This window comes from Hylobates moloch, unplaced genomic scaffold (genome assembly GCF_009828535.3).
Source record: "Hylobates moloch isolate HMO894 unplaced genomic scaffold, HMol_V3 SCAFFOLD_5, whole genome shotgun sequence".
NCBI classification, from domain to species: domain Eukaryota; kingdom Metazoa; phylum Chordata; class Mammalia; order Primates; family Hylobatidae; genus Hylobates; species Hylobates moloch.
Genome location: NW_026652280.1, coordinates 5,876,596 through 5,897,088, shown reverse-complemented (window position 1 = coordinate 5,897,088; position 20,493 = coordinate 5,876,596). Strand labels below are relative to the sequence as shown.

Genomic DNA, 20,493 nt, shown 5'->3' with positions numbered 1-20,493 from the left:
ACCTATCAGATGAGACAAGTGGTGAAAAAGGAGGCCTTGCCCTAGGCATCAGCTGGCCAGGTGACAGTGTAGCCTGGAGCCTACCGCAAGACAGCATCACGATATGCAGTACACACTCAAATCACCCACTGGCACCTGGCTGCCCTGCTCCCCAGGCACACTTTCCCACATGCTTCCGAGCAGCTACAGAGTAAATTCCTCTTCCCTTTGTGAATTTTTCTCTCTAGAAAAAAGCACAGTAGCTGGTACAGGGTAGGCCTTCCACAAATATTAGTGATCAGCTGCTCCACTGTCATCTCAACAAAGAAGTTGCATAAGGTAAACTTTTCCAGATCCTGTAAGAGTAAAAAATGCACCAAGGAAAAAAATGCTGGTTCCACATGCCTTTCCATCCCAGCTTCATGTAAAAGTAAAAGGTGCTTAAGGTACTTTTGGTCTTATATGACTTTCTAGCCAATGGTCTTCAATCTGTGCTCTGCAGGGCAGGAAGACAGGGAGAAAGGACAGGAAGAAATGCTAATTTGGAAATTTTTGCAATACCCTCTCCTCCTTTAATCAGATAATTCTACCTGTGTTATATTATTTTTGTACTTCTGTTAGAAATTTTGCTTAAACACAGATTTCCACAGGAGAAAAGCTTACGCTCCATTAACATGGTCCTAACATCGTAATCATAAGTAAAATATCATTTCCTAATTGCATTCATATCCTAAGACTGCCTTCACAAACTGGGTGAATCAGAACAACAGAAATGTATTATGTGTTAGTAGCCAGATGTCCAAAACCCAAGTTGTCAACAGGGCCGCGCTCCCTCTGAAGGCTCTAGGGAGGATCATTCTTTTTTCTGGTGGTTGCCAGAAATCCTTGCTGTCCCTTAGTTTGTGCCAGCATAATTCTAATCTCTGCCTCCATCTTCACAGAGCAATCTTCCCTCTGGGCATATCTGTCTCTGTGCCTCTTCTTGTAAGGATATCATTCATGTTGCACTTAAGACCCTCCCTCATCCAGTATGACCTCATCTTAACTAATTATACCTGCAGAGACCCTATATCTAAAGAAAGTCACATCCTGGGGTTCCAGATGGACATAAATAACTTTAGAAGGTATAATACACTTTGTCTACTGTCAATAGTCAACACAGTAAAATTTGTAATACATTCTAAAATTATTTAAAAGCATGACTTATTTTTAAATGGTTATTATTCTTGTAAAGTCTGTATTGACTTACATTACATATTCAAAGACAAAATATCTACAATTGATAAAGGATTCTAACACTTAAGCTTCGAATAAAGGGAATTTCTATCATTCCTTCATCAAACAATAACAATTCCTATCAGGAGCTCCAAACCTGTAACCCTTAAGCCCATGGGAGTGTGGGGTTTGGCTGTACCTAGAATCTGAGTCCATACATACCCTAAGCATCATATGAATAATTATATATATATACTTTAAACATAAATATTATTGTAGTTCATAAAATATTTTATTTAAGATATTAAATAAATATCTTACTGAATCAGTAACAGCTTTTTGTCATTATGTATTTCCTCAATAAGATGCCAGAAAAATAAAAACTGTTACCTTAGGCCTTTCCAAGAGAACCAAAGAAAAGTAAATTCATCTGATGGATCAATTTTAATCTAGCAATTGGCAAATACCAAATAAATGATGATGATTCATGCTGGCTATGTTACAAAGAAACAGGCATCCTCATTGACTGCCCGTAAGACAAGATACAGTGGTACAAACGTTATGGAAAGCCAAATCTGATATTGGAAACCAGGATCCTTAAAAAGCACATACGCTCTTTTAAGCCAGGAATTCCACTTCTAGAAATGTGCACAGATAGTTCACTCAAGAATGTCCATCTCAGAGTTCTCTGCACTGGGGGGAAAAAAAATACTAAAATCAGTATAGGGATTGGTTAAATTGCATGGCCTCCATAGAGTTAACAATGTTTAGTCAATTGAAATATAGATTTTCAACCCAGATTAAGTGTTTAAATTAGAAACAGGTCCCTGATGTCCTCCAGGTGTCTATATGGCTTGCTCCCTCACTTTCTTCAGCCATTTACTACAATGTCACCATCTCACCGAGACCTTCCTTGGCTATTTTATTTAAACTGCAATCCAGTCCCCTCTGCCACACACAGATGCACTTTGTGCCCTTTCTCTGTTTTTCTCCTTAGCACACATCACCATCCAACACTATACATTTTACCTGTCTGTCTTGCTTACTATCGCTGGAACGACATGGGCAGTTATACTGCATGGGTTTGTTCACTGCTGATTGTTCAGCACCCACAATATGCCTGGCATGCGAGCAGCATTCAATCAATACTGCTGAATCACTAACAGTATAACTAACTGAGAAAGCAGGTTATATCAGCATATACTATTAGGCTGGGGCAAGAGTAATTGCGGCTTTTGCCATTACTTTCAGTAACAAAAACCACAATTACTTTTGCACCAACCTAATACATAAACTTATTTTTGTATTTCTCTAAGAGGAAAAGTAAATATATGCATACAAAGAAAAGAGGTCTAGAGAGACCAAGGTTTAACAGTTAATAGATCTGATTCACAGGATTACAAAATTTGTTGGTGACGGTCTTTTTAAATGGGGAGGATTTAGGGGGCGTAACTCCACGTATGTTCTAATTTTTCTTAGCATATTGAATCTGTAGTAAGTTGGGGGGTGGGGGTGTTGTTTTAATTTCAAACCTAAGAGTCACATGCAAAAGAAGGCCAGGGAATCACAGTTGGACAGCACAATCCTTGAGACTGGAGCAGTGGTTCTCAAAGGCATTCCTAGCAACAGAACCCTTGCAAAGAAACTGAAACCAGGTCCCCCGAAATCTGGGGATACAGTCTGCAGCAAACTCAAAACTTCTTAGAAGTCTCCCAATTGATCTTAAAAATTAAAGCAAATACTACATTCTACTAAATAATTTGTCTGTCTTTGTCCTATCGTAAAATGTATTATATTATTTACCAGTTAAATTATTTAACATTTTCCCAAAGCCTTTGTGTTGATTTTGCAGACAAAGAAGATGCTCTATGTATTCCCTACCCACTACAACTACTCGTTTGAGAAGCACAGTGCCAGGGTGCTTAGATGTTTCCAGAATACATACTGGCTTAATCCACCACCAAGTTCTTACTGAAAACCTTAACTTGTGTGTCCCAAATTTACGAAAGATTACTGTGAAAACGTCAGTGAAATAAAGTCACCTGTTCTGTAAACATTTGTGCATATAAAATATATATAAATAAAATGATCTTAGTAACTTCCTCAAAGTCATGCTGTAACTCCCCCCACTCAAAGATAGTTTTAAATAATGATTAAGCAAATAAATCCTGTTTGGTACTAGTTATTTTTTTTTAAGTATCAAATGCTTTTCCCTAATCTGAAACCCTAATTCAGTAACGAATGGATATGCCTCTATCTTTGGCTAAAACATTTAACAGGGCTTAGTTAGTTCAATTCTACAAATACTTCTTAATCATATACTCTGCACAAGGTAATGCATAAGCGCTTTAAGACATTTCATCCTTTATTTAATTGGAATATGAAGGCTATTTTATCACAAACATGTTTTCACACTTTTAAAACGTCAAAGATTATTTCTTGCTGTTTTGTTTTTCCACAATTGAAATGGATCTCAGAGTCCCTCATTTCAGTTTACAAGGCTAAGGCTCTAGCAAGGCAACTAAAGGGACTTAAGGTCCCAAGCTAGAAGCAAAGACAGTCTCTGAGACCCCCATCTCTTCAATGTCCTGTCAGAGCTCTCTTTACCGTGTCTTACATGAGATCATACATCTCATCAGTGTACCTTTTAACACGACTGGAAACACATTTCTATTTATCCATAAAATAAATCCACTGCACTTTTTTTTTTTTTTTTTGAGACAGAGTCTGGCTCGGTCGCCCAGGTTGGAGTACAGTAGCGCGATCTCGGCTCACTTCAAGCTCCGCCTCCCGGGTTCACGCCATTCTCCTGCCTCAGCCTCCTGAGTAGCTGGGACTACAGGCGCCCGCCACCATGCTGTGCTAATTTTTTTGTATTTTTAGTAGAGATGGGGTTTCACAGTGTTAGCCAGGATGGTCTCGATCTCCTCACCTCATGATCTGCCCGCCTCCGCCTCCCAAAGTGCTGGGATTACAGGCGTGAGCCACCGCGCCCGGCCCCAATTGCACATTTTTAAGGTCCACATAATTAACAAATCAGCAAGTTCTATTTATGTTTTTATGCGGATCTATACGTCTATAAGGTTAAGTGTAGACATACACTGATACATTTAGCAAGATAAATTTAGTTTGAAAACACTTTTTTTCAAGTGACAGGTTTTTGTCTGATAGCTTTGAATAAGTCCAATATTTTAAAAACCTATTGACTGTGCATTTTAAATATCTGGCAAATCAAATAAATTACAGCAGGTACAAATTAAGCCAACTTAATACGCTTTCTGCTACACTTCTTACAGTTTGTGATATTTATACATATTCACATTTTGTGTTAAAAAGGGAACACTGATTCCTTAACAACATCTAATTTTCCACAGCGAGACATTAAAATAACCACCTGCTTTGACCATAGTCAATCATTCTATTTTTAGCAGCGGACTTTTCTTTACCAAAAGTAATGCATACATTTCCAAATCAGCTTGAAATGCTGGTTCCCATGCCAGGCATAACGACAGGCCCTCTAATTATATCAATCCAGGAAGTTCACTCAACTTACAAAGGGTAAAAGATTCATCACATAAAAATCATTCTGCTTCCCCCAATACAGCACTATGTAAAGACTAATTTTAGTAATAGCAGCAAATTGATTAAAAGTTCAAGTTTCCTATTTAAATTCCTGCTTTTTCTCCTACATAAAAGAATTTTTGCAGGCATTGTCACCATTCTATTTGTGACAAGGCTTGTGATATGTCTAGCATTATAGGTATTCAATTAAGAACTATTATCATAGCACTAAGCAACAGGGCTGGGCTTCTGAAAACAGGTAAGAGGAAGTAATGGAGACCTAGAGAGGACACAGGACATAGTTCTGGAGATTCTGGGGGGAAAAAACAAGTAGTTCAACTAGTATGTAATAGACTCCCTTTGTATGCTTAAACATAGACCATTGGTTTATTAGAAGGCAAAATATGCATGACTTTCCATATTTATAAATCAAGGAGTCTTACAAGTAGAAAGATAATCCTCAAGAATGTAAACCATTCTTGGCATTATCCCTCCATCTGTAAACTAACTGCAGTGATGGGTACACAGCTAGGGAACAGCTCACGATATAATGAGAGGGATTTCATAAGGTACCATTATGCACGCTGATACTTCTGATGCACTGGATCATTTTACTTCTTCACGCTGCAGATGCTTCTGGAAAGCAGATGCAGCCTCCTGCTCCTTTCCTAAGTCTTCAAAACTGCCTTCTCTCCCACTGCAGGAGAGGACCACGCTTCAGTTCCAGGAAACCCCAAGAGAAATGGAGAGACGAGCCTCTAGGGAGCAGAACAAGAATACCACAGGCTCCTGCATTTAGACAGGAAGACAGGCAGAATGGGACTAGGAGCTGAGCAAGACCTGGCGATGTAGACAGCAACTTAGCCTTGACGTTGGAGGTGCAGAAAGTGCTGTCCCCCACCCGCCAGACCAACCTGCCTGCCAGAAGTATCTGGTTTTGATAAGGTTTTGATGAACAGACTCTACTTTCCTAAGTTGTAAGGTCATGAAAAACACGAAGGGAGATTCTTGGTTACAGAAGAGCGAAAATACAAAGGCAGGGGTGGAGCACACGTGAATTTAGGGCACGCATCCCGGAGAAGCGACCTCTTGGACCTGCACCTGTCGTGGCAGATGCGCGCATCCCCGGCCACAGGCGCCGCGAGAAAAAAATATTTCCCCGAGAGGCTACTCTATTTGTGTCATAACTTAGGATACCCCAAGTTGCAGGGTAGAAAGGATTTCCTCCGGTCGTTCTTCCAGACCCTTCTCACGTTGAAGACGGCCGCAGGCCTTGCGCCAAGCTGGACGAATAAAATACACGGTGAAGAGAGCGGGGCCGCACAGTGATGGGCTTCCCGCCAGCGGACCCCACCCGCAGGCCCTACAGTCACCTGAACCCAAAGGCCCTGGCGCGCCCCCGGGCCGCGCCACTGCCCCTGCTGGGCCCGCGCAGCGTCTGGAAGCCGAGCCAGTGCTGCTGCATGATCCGACCGCGTCCAGTCGCCATGGAGACAAGGAGCTCACCACAGAACCGCGCCAGGACTGAAACCAAGAGCGCACGCGCCGCCCCACGCCCGCACGTCGCCACACCCCTTATGCGCATGCGCACGTGGGCAAACGTACGGGTACCCTGGTGCGTGCGCAGACGGCACCGCGCTCCACACCCGCTCACAGACCGGGCTTCTAGAAACTTCCGGGCCCCGGCTTCTTTCACCACCCCTAACATTCTGCCGCCACGGGCGCCAAGCCAAGTTCGCGGCTTAACCATTTAAGAAACCCGCGCCTACTTTGCAGCGGCCTCGTTCATCCCCACTTGCTAACTCTTTATTGTCCAGTTTTTCTGAAAACACAGTGAAACGCAAAAACTAAATCATTTGCCCACGCGGAATAGCAAGACCACAGTCAGAGGGGGTATTTCCCACTGTGCACAGTCCTCTCTATAAGGATCAGGAGAACACGTAGATTGTAACTGCTAATTTGGCTTTTGCAAGTCCCGCCTGAACCACGTAGGGTCGGTGGCACCAATTCCCCGACCAACGCCCCACTTTCCCGCCGCTCCAAGGACGCGCAGCGTCTGCGCAGGCGCTGGGCGCGGAGGCGTCTGGGGGCGCGGGAAGGGCCTGCGCCGTGCTCTGGCCGCCTTGAATTGTGGGAGATGTAGTCTCTTTTGCGCGCCTCATTGCCGCATCCAAGTTAAGAGCGAGGTTTTCAAACTACTATTCCCAGGAAGACGGGGGGTTTCCCAGGTGACTTTGCGAAGGCATGGCGGGGACACTGTGAATGTCAGCCCAGAAGGTAATCAGAGCATGTTAATTCAAATAGAAGACAGAACGGAAGGTAGACATCAGGTTCTCCCTCGAGACTTTTCGTTTTCATTTACGCTGCGGAAACTGACGTTTTTGCCCAACACGCCATGTAATGTAAACGTATAGGCTTGAGTACATGTCCGGCCGCATGTGTAGTGAACCCTAAAGCTTTCCTAATTGTAGTTAGCATCGTCCCTAAGCGGAACGATTTTCTGTGAACATGATTTGTACTTTTCTACGAGCCGTGCAGTATACGGAGAAGCTGCACAGGTCCTCGGCAAAGCGATTGCTTTTGCCACACATCATGCTTAACAAAGCCTGCTTGAAGACTGAGCCCAGTTTGAAATATGGGCTTCAATATCAAAAGAAAACGGTGCGACCTAGATGTATTCTTGGAGTCACCCAAAAAACCATCTGGACGCAGGGACCGAGCCCCCGAAAAGCAAAGGAGGATAGCAGCAAACAAGTGTCTGTGCACAGGAGTCAGAGAGGGGGAACCGCTGTCCCAACATCACAAAAAGGTAAAAAGGAGTATTTTAATTATTGGTCTTTCAACAGACATGACAAGAGCTGCCAATGCCCTTTTACACCAAGTTCACTGCTAAAGGTGAAAAAGCAATTCACATGAATTTTTAAAAACCGTTTAAACATAACTTAGAACTAGAACATATAGACCTACAGTTTTCTTCGCAGATTGGAACTCAGATTTGAAAGTTAATCTTGAATTTGATACCACTTTTTTCATTATGTCTGGGAAATTTTTCTCAAGTTGTATTGGCTCTGTTACATATAATAAAGAGTAATTGGATAGGATAAAAAAGAGAGAGACAGAGAGATTATTGACTCATAACCGGTAGGGAAAACTTTCACATGTTACCTGCAATAATAGAAAAACATAAAATAGGGAGGATGGAATGTAATTTGTCAGGGAAAGTCAGAGATGTGTTCACAGATATTTTAAGATTTTTTTTAAATTTCTTCATTTTGCATGTGATTTGTAGGAAAAAAAAGACAAAGCAATTTAGACCCCCATGATTATACCACACGAAGATGACTATTTTTAACATTTTACACTTTCATACAAATACCTTTTAATAATTTTTAACCCAAAAAATTGAATCATATTCTACCAATTGTTTTAGAATCTGCTGACTATGCCGAAAACCTAGTTTTTCATTCATACTAGTTCAGTACGAAGGAACAACCTGTATGCAGAGGTGAAAGGCATGGAAGTGGCAAACAGCATGTGCGTCAGGTCATCTGGCTCAGGCAACAGTGCTCCTGCTTGCACTGCACACCAGACCTGCTTAGGGACCCCTTCCTTCATCTGCACCCCATTCAGAGGTGACAGTCCTCCTTGTTGCTGAGTGAATGGATGGGAGCAACATTCCCAAATATGGAATATGCTGCGTCCAGAATTCAAAGAGGCCTATGAAGCATTGTGGTAGGAGGTATAGGGTACAACAATTGTCTTTTACTTGGAAGGGCATGCCCTGGCACGCCCCAGTGTAGCCCCATGAGGTCGGCTCATGTGTTGATGAGCCTCTGCATCTTTGTTGGACCCACCTCTCACACTTGCAGCTTGTCTGACCAAGCCTTGTAACACACTTGCCACTTGTTACTTATGGGCTCTGACATGATGGCATAAGTATAGCAAATGTGATATTCTGCTGAATGTCCAGAACAGCATTATTCAAATAAAACTTTCTGCATAGAGATGTCCTATATCTGTGCTGTCCATTTGGGTAGTTCTGGCCACTTGTAGCTATTTTGAACACTTGAAATGTTGCTAAAATATGTGACTGAAGAACTGAATTGATTTAATTTTAATTAATTTAAAATTGAACTGAAATAGCCATGAGTGGCGAGTGGCTACTGTATTAGACAGCCCAGGTCCAGAAGGTTTCAGTCCCTTAAGACTGTTATGACAGAGGGTGAGAGAATTAGCAAATCCTGGGCAGGATCATAAACATACACTGTTATTATCTGTTTCATGTTACTACAGACTACTCCCGCTGCTGCTTCTGAATAGAAGGCGTTCTTCAAATCAATGGCCAATACCATGAGATTGTGTTAATGCATTCCCCTGTAAAGTTACCATATGTGGTATTACATGTGTACCCTGGCTGCCACTTGGTTGAGTTTGCAGTTAACCACTGTCATTCTCCAGCACCTATTTGTGTTTTGTAAAGGAAGAAAGGAAGACTGGTAAATTACAAGGGACTGTGATGGGGATCACCATTCCGGTATCTAAGGTCTCTAAGAATACCCTGCCATTCCCCATAGATGTGATATCATTTTTAATTTATTATCTTGGTCAGTGAAATGGCAGTTTCAGAGGCTTCCATTTGACTTTTCCCACTGTGATAGCTCTTAACCCACTTCCAAAGGAACTAAAGTGGGAGTTATTGTTGCCAGTTACTCAGTACATCCCCTTGATTTATACATTTGGAAATCACAGAAATTATTACCAGGTAAGTCCCTGGACCCACCTGTGAGCTTCTTACATCCCAGTGAGGCGGGGCGGTCAGGGGGTCATCATGACTCTTTGGGTCCTTGGGTATCACTGTCAGCACAGACTGTGTCCAAATTGATAACTATAGGTCCTTTTGGTGAAGGACGGGGGGAGTCAATTACATATGCTTTCCTTCAGTAAATGGGTTCCAGGTCTGAAAACTGATTCAGGTCCAGAAACTGGGGCAATGTTCAGGACTTTGCATTAGAGCAGCTGCCTTCAGCCTCAGGAATCATCTGTAGTTAATTTCTCATGACTGTGTAATTCAGAAGTAGCCTTGTCTGCTGCCCTTGTGTCTTCGCCTTGGGAACACTGTGTTCTAGTCATCAACTCTGTTGCTTTCTGTAGGTCAGACACTCCCAACTGCCACTCCAGCCTTGCCATTAGTTATGATGGTTGCACCCATCTTGGCTTCTGTTTAACACCCCAGCCTGGTCTCTGCTTCAGAATTCTTTCATCTCCATTTCTGTCAGGGCATCCTGCTCTATAAAGATGTAACTGTGGCTTCCTGGTGGCTTTGGTACACAGTGTCCTCCTGTCTCTCCTAAGAACATAGTCAGCTGGTGGGTTTTCAGGCTTTATATCTTATATCTATAGTGGCATCCCCATTCTTGGAGGCTGTTGAGCCTTTCCTCCAGTTTGCCATGGCTGTTCTGTCACTTCTACTTAATGTGGACCATCACTGTCTCAAAGTTTCCAGGAGCAGACCTAGCCAGCTGCATATCAGTTCCCAGGGTGCTTGCCTGGTTGCTAAATTCATCACAGGAGCGTGCCCCATGCTGATCAACTCTCAGCCGGTTTTGTGTTCTGTGCCCTTGACACACCACCCTTAAGAAGCAGTGGTGTCTATGTTCCCCCCACCGCCCGGGGGGGCCTCCTGCTCCTTCCGAGTGTTGTTCCTTCTCATCCTTCTCATGCCCCGTTGTGTTGTAACTTGGCCAGGAGGGGAGGTGGAGAGCCCTCCTGAGGGCAGCACGTATCTTGCTAGGCAGAAGCCCCCACCCACCCCTCGCCCAGTTTCCAAGATGGAGGAAGTGCCCACCTTTACCAGACACTGAGCTGCTGCTTCAGGGCTAGAGGGGTCAGGAGAATCGGGATTCAAGGTTTTTTACAACATTGACCTCAAGGGCCCCCTACCCAGCTTTAGGTTCCCTTTCCTCCCAATTCAGGACCCTGGCCTTGGCGTGGGAGGTCTCATGGGCTTGAAATGCCAAACTCCCGGAAGCCCTTATGCCCCAGACCTGACCCACGCATTTTCTATCCTCTGGGTACAATTTGAGTCTTGTTCCTCTGGGGAGGAGGCTCCTGCCCTTGGCACTCACCTTCATTGATGATTAGTTACACACATCATCTCACCGTCCCTCTCCATGGCCCCAGCCACCGCCGTCTGATGTAAGTCCTAAAAATTGCTGATTCCTCCTAAACTCCCAGAATAACAGATCAGCCAGTACATTCCCTTCCGCCAGCGTTCCATCCCAGGTCCCCATTGGTGAGAGCTGCATCAGCTGCACTACAGCTCTATGGCAGGTGCTGTCGGTACCCCCCTACCACCAGGGACAGGGTCCTCATTGCCAGCCGGTGGCCAGCGAGCCAGCTCCAAAATCCAAATTGAGAGCTGCTTACCACTCCCGGTAGCACCCGTTGTAGGTTGGCTTCCCAGGGAAGTGGGATTTGCGTGAGGTTTATCAGGGAGTGCTCTCAGAATACATCTTGAGGGATGAGGGAAGCAGGACTGGGCAGAGGGAGAGGCTGAAGTGCATTTGCAGTTGGGACCTCAGCTGCTGCTCTGGGGACCTCTGGAGCTGAGCTGGCCAGTCACTGTCCTACCTAATGTGGGGGCCGAGTCTTGTGCTCCGCCTCCTGGGTTCAGGCCATTCTCCTGCCTCAGCCTCTCAAGTAGCTGGGACTACAGGCACCCGCCACTGCGCCCGGCTAATTTTTTGTATTTTTTGTAGAGACACAGTTTCACCGTGTTAGCCAGGATGGAGGATGGTCTCGATCTCCTGACCTCGTGATCCGCTGGGATTACAGGCGTGAGCCACCGCGCCCGGCCCCCTGACACCATCTTGATTGAGTTTCTCTAGCTCTCAGAGTGTCTGTTTAACCCATATGCACATATTTTATTAGTGTGAGAAAACAAATGTCTGGTCTGTGCATCTTCTTCATTTTCTAAGTTTAATTCATAAATCTTTCTGGCCAACCAAATTCCTACTCTGAACACAGTTCTGTTTTTATGCACCAGTCAGTGTGGGGTGGGACTGGCATTCGAGCTAGTTACTGACTGTTAAGAGTTGACACCCATTTTGGTCCATTCAGTCCCTTACCCATTTGGTTGACAAAAGCCAGCACTCTTCCTAATCTGGGAATGTTGCCTAACCTACGGCAGTTGTGGACTGGATCACTTGTTAAAAGGATTTCTTCATCCTAAATTAAAACATAGATTCCCAAGCCCTGCTCTGAGAATTCTACTGAGGCGCTGACACACAGGGAGTTTTCAAAACAGCTGCCCCTGAACACACGCAGACCCTTTGCTTTGATCCGGAGGCTGTTTTTCTCTCGCAAGAAGCGCAAAAGCAGCAGACAAGCATGCCTGCTCCCAGCCAGCACACATAACCCATTGGTGTTTTCTCTTTACAGTGAAAGAAGCCGGAAGAGATTTTGCCTATTTAATAGTGGTGCTTTTTGGAATCAGCATTACAGGTTGCAAAAAACAGCAAGTATAAGCCCTTGAATATTTTTTAAGCTGGCCTTTTTATGTTGCCCTTGCTTTGCTTCATCTTTGTTTTCTGTGATTTCAGGTGGCTTGTTTTACACGATTTTCAAAGAACTTTTTTCTTCATCCAGTCCTAGCAAGATATATGGGAGAGCCTTAGAAAAATGCAGATCACATCCTGAGGTTAGTTCTCAAGGTTGAGTTACATGAACTCTGATGAGGGGGAGAAAATGTTTGGGAGGAGGAAGTGGGCAGAATTCAAGAACCAGTTCTCACGCTAGTGAAATTGACATAATAATACATAATGGTCGAGTCATCACTACATTATTAGGTCTTTGTTCTTTAAGAGAACCCAAAACTCAGTATAGAGATGTTTTCATGCTAATTGTACAAGACAGTCATTTTGCTGGGTGTTCATAGATATTAAATTCTTAGAATACACCAAAATATCAAACTCACGGTAAGTTTCTAGTCTTTTTAAAGCCTGATGCATGACCTCATGGTCGTAATGTCATTGCTGACACTTACCGAAAATGTGTCTGTGCAGGCACTCTGCCTAGGGTCTCATTGCATCATCTTTATTCAGTCTCACAAAAACCATTCGTGTTCGGCACTACTTTGTCTTCAGTTTGCAGAAGGGGAGACTGACACTTAAAGAGATTAAGTAACTTCACCAGGATCACTGAGCTAGTAAGTGGGGGAGCCGGAACCTGAATCCAAACAAATCCAAAATTTGCTTCCAAATCTAAGCTCTTAAGCACAGTCTGCCTCTACCCTTCCCTGGGAGGAGTGGACATGGGGAAGCTGCCTTGGTTCTTTGAAGAACCCTGTCAAGAAGGAAGGCTTTAGATGTGGCCTTCCAGTCACACATAGCCAGTGTGGCCTGGGAAGTGTCAGGTTTCTTACTACCTGATGCAAGCCTTCAGCACTGAAAATATTACTCATTGGAATACAACTTCATTCACCTTGAAAGATAACAGCAGGTAATTGTCTGCCATTATCATCATAAACATTAGGGCTGTTCTTCACACAGACCAAGGAGTAACATCGTAGCTCGCATTTGCAGCCCCTGAAGAGGAGAAAGATTTGAAATCTACAGCGTGCTCAGTATGGAGCCCGGTGCTAATCTTCCCTGGGGCCCTGGCTCTGAATGTTCCACCAGTTTTTCTAATCATGTCAGGGTGGAAACCTCAGAAGCTAATGATCTCTGGCATCTTTCCTTTTAAATCCACTGATTTCTCTTCATTGAGCTCTGGACAGCCAGTGGTAACCATGGAGAAAGAGGCAGGGAGGGTAAAGTATCTCAGAGGTGAAAACCAGGAAATAAGGAAGGTTCCCATAATAGTTATTGGGAATCCAAATTTTATCTGACAAGAAACATTCTTTACAGACTCCGGAAATACCTGTGGGTGGTAACCTTATTAAATGTTAGGACGCATCTCTGGAAAGAGATGAAGAGTTGCTGTTTTATTCACAAACTCAGCCTTTCATAGATTTTTCAGCATTTTTAACAAAAAACTCCACAGAATATACAAAAGTGGGATATTATTAAAGTCATAACTTCATTTGCTGCCTGAAAAAGCTCTGCAAATAATAATTAAACTTTAACAATTTTGTCAACATTTTTTAAGGGGTACCCTTCTCTTTGCTGGGTCCTGTGTCTACTGGAGAAACAAAATCTTGATGGATGTTGACATTTATGTGTTTAATAAATTGTTCTATTTGTGCTATACAATTCTGAAATATCATCTTACATATTACTTCTTTTTATCCTGGAAAATGTGATACTGAAGATACTCCACAAACAGACAAAATAAGATAAATTTCATGGAGTTGAGGGTCAAACTTTTTTAGTTTAATATCAAATTTATATTTTTTAGAGGGTTCCACAGTATTTGCATTTTGAATTCAATAAAAACTACATTTCTACTTCATGTGGATTTTCTCATTAGAAATAGTAGATTCACACCTGTAGCTCTGATTTATTTTAAATGTCATTATCTGTTTTCTTTTTCCTCACTGTGTTTAGTAACTTTAAAAATTGTTTGAGCTCATGGTTTTAGTATTAGATGCTACTAATTAATTACATTTCATTAAAAATGTTCATACATTTTATCTTCAAACCATAAGGGGTTAGTAGAGAAACATCTGAACTCTGTTGTTATGTTTGTTTTCTGTAAGGGGAGCAGGAACTGCCTCACGTCAACCTACATTGCTCTGAAACTACAAGTCACACCATAAAGCTAACTGTTATCATCTTTGTGCATGAAATATTTGTTTAAATTATTTATGGGATGATTTTTGTATAATAACCCTTTTTTCAGTTTTCTTATTGGAGTGGTCATTTTTTTATTTGTTTGTTTGTTTTGAGACGGAGTCTCGCTCTGTCACCCAGGCTGGAGTGCAGTGGCACGATCTTGGCTCACTGCAGCCTCTGCCCACTGGGTTCAAGCGATTCTCCTGCCTCAGCTTCCTGAGTTGCTGGGACTACAGATGTGCATCACCACACCCAGCTGATTTTTGTGTTTTTTAGTAGAGACGTAGTTTCACCTAGTTGGCCAGGCTAGTCTTGAACTCCTGACCTTGTGATCCACACATCTCGGCCTCCCAAATTGCTGGGATTACAGGCGTGAGCCAGGAGTGGTCATTTTTGAAAAGGTCTTAAGCTTACTGATTTTTTTTTTCCTAAAATCATTTGGTTTGTTAAAAATTATTTATTTAGGAAGCTTAAAAAAATAACACAAAATAAAGCACTGTCCTTGTTCTGCAGGTGATCGGTGTCTTTGGTGAGTCTGTTAAAGGCTATGGGGAGGTGACAAGGCGGGGTCGCCGGCAGCATGTCAGGTACTGTGGCTTGAATTCAGAGGAAGCTCTGGGGAGATTTTTAAATGAAAGAAACTTAGACTGATCTTTCGTTTTCTCGACAGTTTCACTGAATATGTAAAAGATGGGCTGAAACACACGCGTGTGAAATTCTACATTGAGGGCTCTGAGCCAGGGAAGCAAGGAACAGTGTACACGGAAGTGAAAGAGGTGTGGGAATCATGGGACGTGGGGTCAGAGGTTCTGAGCGCAGTGTTATTTAAGTTCTGGAAAGGAAAATAATACCTGGAAACACTACATTTTTTTCAGAACCCAGGAAGTGGTGAATATGATTTTCGATATATATTTGTAGAAATTGAATCTTATCCTAGAAGAACTATTATCATTGAAGATAATCGATCCCAAGATGATTAAAATAATCAAGCAAGCAGGTTTCTGATGGATGTTGAATGGCGTGGACTCGCTACTCCGTTCTTCACAGCTGCCTTCCAGAATGTGTTCAAAAGAAAGACAAGAAGGAGTGTATGGTTTATAAAGTGAGTCTAATACAGTGTTTGTTGCATTTAAACAAACTAGACATTTTCTTACGGAAAAATTATGAAAGACAGCATATTAGCATATTTTATGTTCTCCCATTGACTCAATCATGACAATGTTTCTGCTTTAACACCATCTTTCATGATTAGAGATGTTTGTTATTGAAAATGTTACACCATGTAAATAAAGGAAATAGATTTTAGTATTGTATTCATTTTATATTATAGAACTGCATAATGTCTACAGAATAAAATTAAAACTAACAAGTATGTCATTAGCAGCTTCCCTCCACTTACTTTGGAATCTGACTTGAGATAAACATGTGAAAATGGTTGAGGGCCATAGGGAACCAGATGGTAAATACATTCTTCAAAATTGTGTGAGTTTTAGGAATCTGTCTCATATTTCCCCCTTCATGAATTAAGGGCCTTGTACATAGCGGGAAAAGTACACACTCCCAAGTTGGGTAGACCTGGGCACCCACCCCATCTTTTCTAGCAGTTGTGTGGTCAAGTGTCCCTGTTGTGTGGGTTGTTAGGATGGCAGTGTGATGAGAGGTAGAAGCCTGGACCATAGAAGGCAGCCATGAAGTGCCCTCATCCCCTTTAGAACTTACTAAAGGGGATGATACTTCTGACTGCCAAAAGAGCATGGGAGTGAATGAGAGACATTCAAATACGTGTGTGAGTCCCCCTTAAAAAAAAAAGCGGGTGGGGGGGCGGAATTCTATTTTATTTGAAATATTTGCTGGGGATTTGGAAAAAAGTGACCTTCACTTACAAGATCCCAATTCCATATCTATGTAAGTGCTATGTGCATTGGGAGGGATCTAGAACCATGTTTATCTGCGGTGGCTTCAGTGTGAGGTATCCCCTCTGACGTGTTTGTTCCTTCTCCCTTAGGACTGTCTGTAGAGGAATTTCTGATGTGTTCTTGAAATTTTGGGATATTCAGGATAGAGAGACCTCCAGGCAATCTATCTCCCCTGTTTACTCTATCTCCCTGCTTAATTTAGTTTCTTGGTTTGGCTGCTTGTTTCAGATGTTTTTAATTATAAAAATTTCCAACATTTAAGGAGTATAGAAAATATCATAGCAGACACTCTTGTCTCCCTGACGTAACACACTTTGAATGAGGCCTTAACTTAGGCTTTCTCTCCTAATCGTTTTTTCCTTTGCTATAGAATGTTCAGTTTCAGTATTCACTGAAATGTCAACATTTAACAGGCTGAGAAGTTCCACTTGCTATCCTAAACTCAAAAAAGCAGTCCCGCTCTTCAAAGGACCTGCTCAAACTAGCTTGCTGAAGAAGCCCGACATCTGAGCTCAGGTGGGGATTTAGCCACCCTCCATGGACCTGTCATTTGGCTTAAGACTGTTTGCTTTTTCTATATTCATTTTTATGCACCTGCCATTTTACGATATGCTCATGCCCCTTTAAGATCTGAGCTTTTGGCCAGGCGCTTTGGCTCGGGCCTGTAATCCCAGCACTTTGGGAGGCCGAGGCAGGTGGATCACTGGAGGTCAGGAGTTCACGACCAGCCTGGCCAACATGGTGAAACCCTGTCTACTAAAAATACAAAAAAAAAAAAAAAAAAATTAGCCAGGCACGTTGACGCACTCCTGCAATCTCATCTACTCAGGAGACAGGAGAATCGCTTGAACCCAGGAAGCAGAGGTTGCAGTGAGCCGAGATCATGCCACTGCACTCCAGCCTGAGTGATGGAGTGAGACTTTGTCTCAAAAAAAAAAAAAAAAAAACAGATCACAGCTTTTATAATTAGAAATAAAACTAAATTACTTTTTCAAAAGGAAAAATCTCTGTACCGATAAGCGATTCTTCTGTATAGCCACAAGAAAATGTGATGTGTAACTCTCTGGATCTCTGTTTTCATTCCCTCTGATGTACCCTACTAAATGTTAAAATTTCTCTTTTTTAAGACCCTCTTTAATGCACTTTGATTGTGGTGTCTCTGTCCATGGGCTTACTCCCACTTTTTCTCTGAATTCTAGGGCACTTATCTGACTCTGCCTGGTATCTCCTTCTGTCATATTTGGGAGTTTGCAAATGCTCTGGTCATTTTCCTCCAAGGCCTCTGTCACTCCTCCACACCTGATCAGTGAACTCTTTTCACAACTAACTCTAGAGCAGACTCTCCTGTCACTGTTTGCTCTTCCTCCTTAATGAAGAAATTATATGCAAGGCAAGAGGTTATCAGAAGTTCTGCGTTTAGCCCAGTGAGATTTCCAGCCTAACTACCTTGCATGCTCCCTTCATAACTATTGTTGATCAATGCTAGTAATACTTTGTCCATTTATTTCCATTTGGTAAGCCACTACAGTGTTACTTCTGTTTCTCTTATTCTCATCCAGAGACAGGTCCCCAATTCCTAATTCATAGATTTCCACTCACGGTTACACTTACTATTTATTTTATATAGTACCACTCATGTGTTCCATCTGTTAGATTTCATGCAACATATTGGTTAAGGGTATGCTATATGTCAGACTAGAGTCGTCCAGTGCCACTGAAATGCTTGGGGGCGGGGTGTAGAGTGCAGGGGCCAGGTGTATTGTGTGACAGGGTTAAGGTTTTGATTCCGTAGACCCTGAAGAGCATCACGGGAATCTGAGTGGGAATTAAGCTGCTGTATCTGTATTTAGAAGTGGTAGTTGTGTGCAGGATGGCTTGCATTTGGCAGAGGCCAGGTAGAGGTTACCGTAGTAGTTGAGATGAGAGAGGATAAAGCTGGAGAGGAGGTAGTATATTTGAGAAATGTGTGAGGCTGGGGGAAGGACAGGCCTTTGTGACCAAGTGCATGTGGGAAGTCACACACGGGGAGGAGTCGAGAATAACTCAGGCCTCTGACTGTTAAAATCCAGAGTCACACGGGGAGGAGTCAAGAATAACTCAAGGCTCTGACTATGTTAAAATCCAGAGTCACACAGGGGGAGGAGTCAAGAATAACTCAGGGCTCTGACTATGTTAAAATCCAGAGTCACATGGGGAGGAGTCGAGAATAACTCAGGCCTCTGACTGTGTTAAAATCCAGAGTCACACAGCAGGAGCAGTCGAGAATAACTCAGGCCTCTGATCGACTGTTAAAATCCGGGACAGGAATGGGTCATGAGCAGAAAACAGTCAGTTTACATTGAGCTCAAGGTGCATCAGTCAGCCAGGTGAAGTCCTAGAAGCAACAGGCTTCTCAAGTCTGGGGCTCAGGATGCTGTCTGAACTGGACGGGATTAGGAGTGGCCTGCAGAGAGGAAGCAGCTGGAGCCGAGGGGGCAGTGGCATTGCCTGGGAGGAGCATGCTGGCCAGTTGAGGCAAGCTTGCTGTATGTTAGGGTCATCTGGCCAGCAACACTTGCAGTCCCCTCTTTCCTTATAATGGTTAGCAGATGCTGAGGAAAGGATTTTATTTTTCTGTTTTGAGTCGTAAATTGGTTTGATTTATATTTTTGTTAAAGATGAAGGAAATGGGGAATGTGCTAAAGGAAGGGAGGCCACGGAGGAGAGGTTGGAAACCCATGGAAAATCAAAGAGAATAGTGGAGTAAGGTCTTGGCAGGTTCGACTCAGAGCAGAGCTGACCAGAGGCAGGAGAGCAGCTCAGGCAGAGGAGTTTGTGGAAAGATGATGCATTGGCAGCCGAGCCCAGCTGGTCAGCCTCCGTGTGTCGTCAGCTGAGTGGCAAGGAAGGGTGGCGTTGGGACTTAAAGAGAAAGATGAAAGCTTGGAAGAAGCCCTGAAGGAGAAGGGAGGAAACTGACTAGGAAACAGTGGCCAGTGTGACACCGCAGAAAGCGGGTGATGATGCTGGTCTGCACAGCTGTGCCGTCCGCTCACACAGGGCTCGCAGGTGTAGGAATCGGTGAGGCAGGCTACTGGACTTACCTGTGGTGAGCCTGCTGGGCTACTCTGAGCTGACGTGTTTCTTTGAAGAATGCACACCTTTACGGAAGATCGAGGTAGAGGTACTTCCCCAGCCAGGTATCTGCACTTCCTAGAAAGCTCCAGTAATCAGTGCAGCAAGGCATTCATGCATCGATAGACAATTAAGGCAGTGGAACAAATGGAACAAAATAAAGATCCCAGAACAGACTTACACATTTGTGGAAACTAGTTATGTGTCAGAGGTTACATTACAGTGCAATGGAAAGGGTTCAGTATTCAACAAATAGTGCTGAGACAGTCGTATATCCACGTGGGAGAAAATGAAATTAAATCTCTACCCCACACCACATAAGAATCAATTCCAGGAAAATTAAAACCTTTACATTTGCAAAACTAGACAGGAGAATATCCTTATGACATTTTGGAAAGGATTTCTTAAATAAGACACAAAATTAGAAACCATAAAGAAAAAGTTTGATTTTAAAATCAAGAACTTTATCAGAAAAAAAAAAAAAAGCCACGAATGAGAAAACTTTAAAGAACACAAAGCTAAGAAAGCATCACTTTTCAGATACACCAAGGACCCCCCAAAGAAGGAGGAAAAAGCTGCCCTAACAGGCAAAAGACCATTTCAGTAAAGAGGAAAACATGAAGCGAATACACTTCCAAAAATACTTTCAATCTCACTAAAATCAAGAAAATGCAGAATGGGTTACTCGTTTTCATCTGCCAGATTGGTGAGAAACTTTTCATCAATAAAACGGTGAATAGAGCAGAGGGAACTCTCATCCCCTGCTGGTGGGATGTATATTCGTGGAACCACCTGGCTGGCCAACTTGGCATTATTTAGAAGAGTTGAAACTTCAGATTCTCCATAACACAGAATTTCCTCCCCTGGGTATTCACCGTAGAAAAACTCTTGCCCATGTCCCTGGAGCCAAGTATAAGATATGTAAGAACAAAAAC

At 43.0% G+C, this 20,493-nt stretch overlaps 2 protein-coding genes across 3 annotated transcripts in view; one reads left to right on the top strand and one right to left on the bottom strand.

Moving 5' to 3' along the window:
• FBXO15 (F-box protein 15) overlaps positions 1 to 6,292 on the bottom strand; it is a 75,949-nt gene extending 69,657 nt beyond the window's left edge. The window contains exons 1-2 of one of the 2 annotated variants that reach the window (XM_058438266.1): positions 6,129 to 6,157; positions 5,953 to 6,038 (exon numbers count right to left, since the gene is read on the bottom strand). Coding sequence is in view for 1 of the 2 variants with exons in the window: in XM_032152063.2 (XP_032007954.1) it covers positions 6,129 to 6,244 (116 nt within the window). In the remaining variant the exon portion in view is untranslated. Of the gene's footprint in view, positions 1 to 5,952; positions 6,039 to 6,128 lie in introns of both variants that reach the window. The other variant, XM_032152063.2, reaches the window with a different exon arrangement.
• Positions 6,293 to 6,965: 673 nt separating this feature from the next.
• Positions 6,966 to 15,905, top strand: TIMM21 (translocase of inner mitochondrial membrane 21). The gene is made up of 6 exons (XM_032152062.2): positions 6,966 to 7,564; positions 12,196 to 12,258; positions 12,357 to 12,454; positions 15,042 to 15,115; positions 15,199 to 15,304; positions 15,404 to 15,905. The coding sequence occupies exons 1-6, from the start codon at positions 7,264 to 7,266 to the stop codon at positions 15,506 to 15,508; spliced, it is 747 nt and encodes a 248-aa protein (XP_032007953.1). The 5' UTR covers positions 6,966 to 7,263; the 3' UTR covers positions 15,509 to 15,905.
• The last annotated feature ends 4,588 nt before the right edge of the window (positions 15,906 to 20,493 follow it).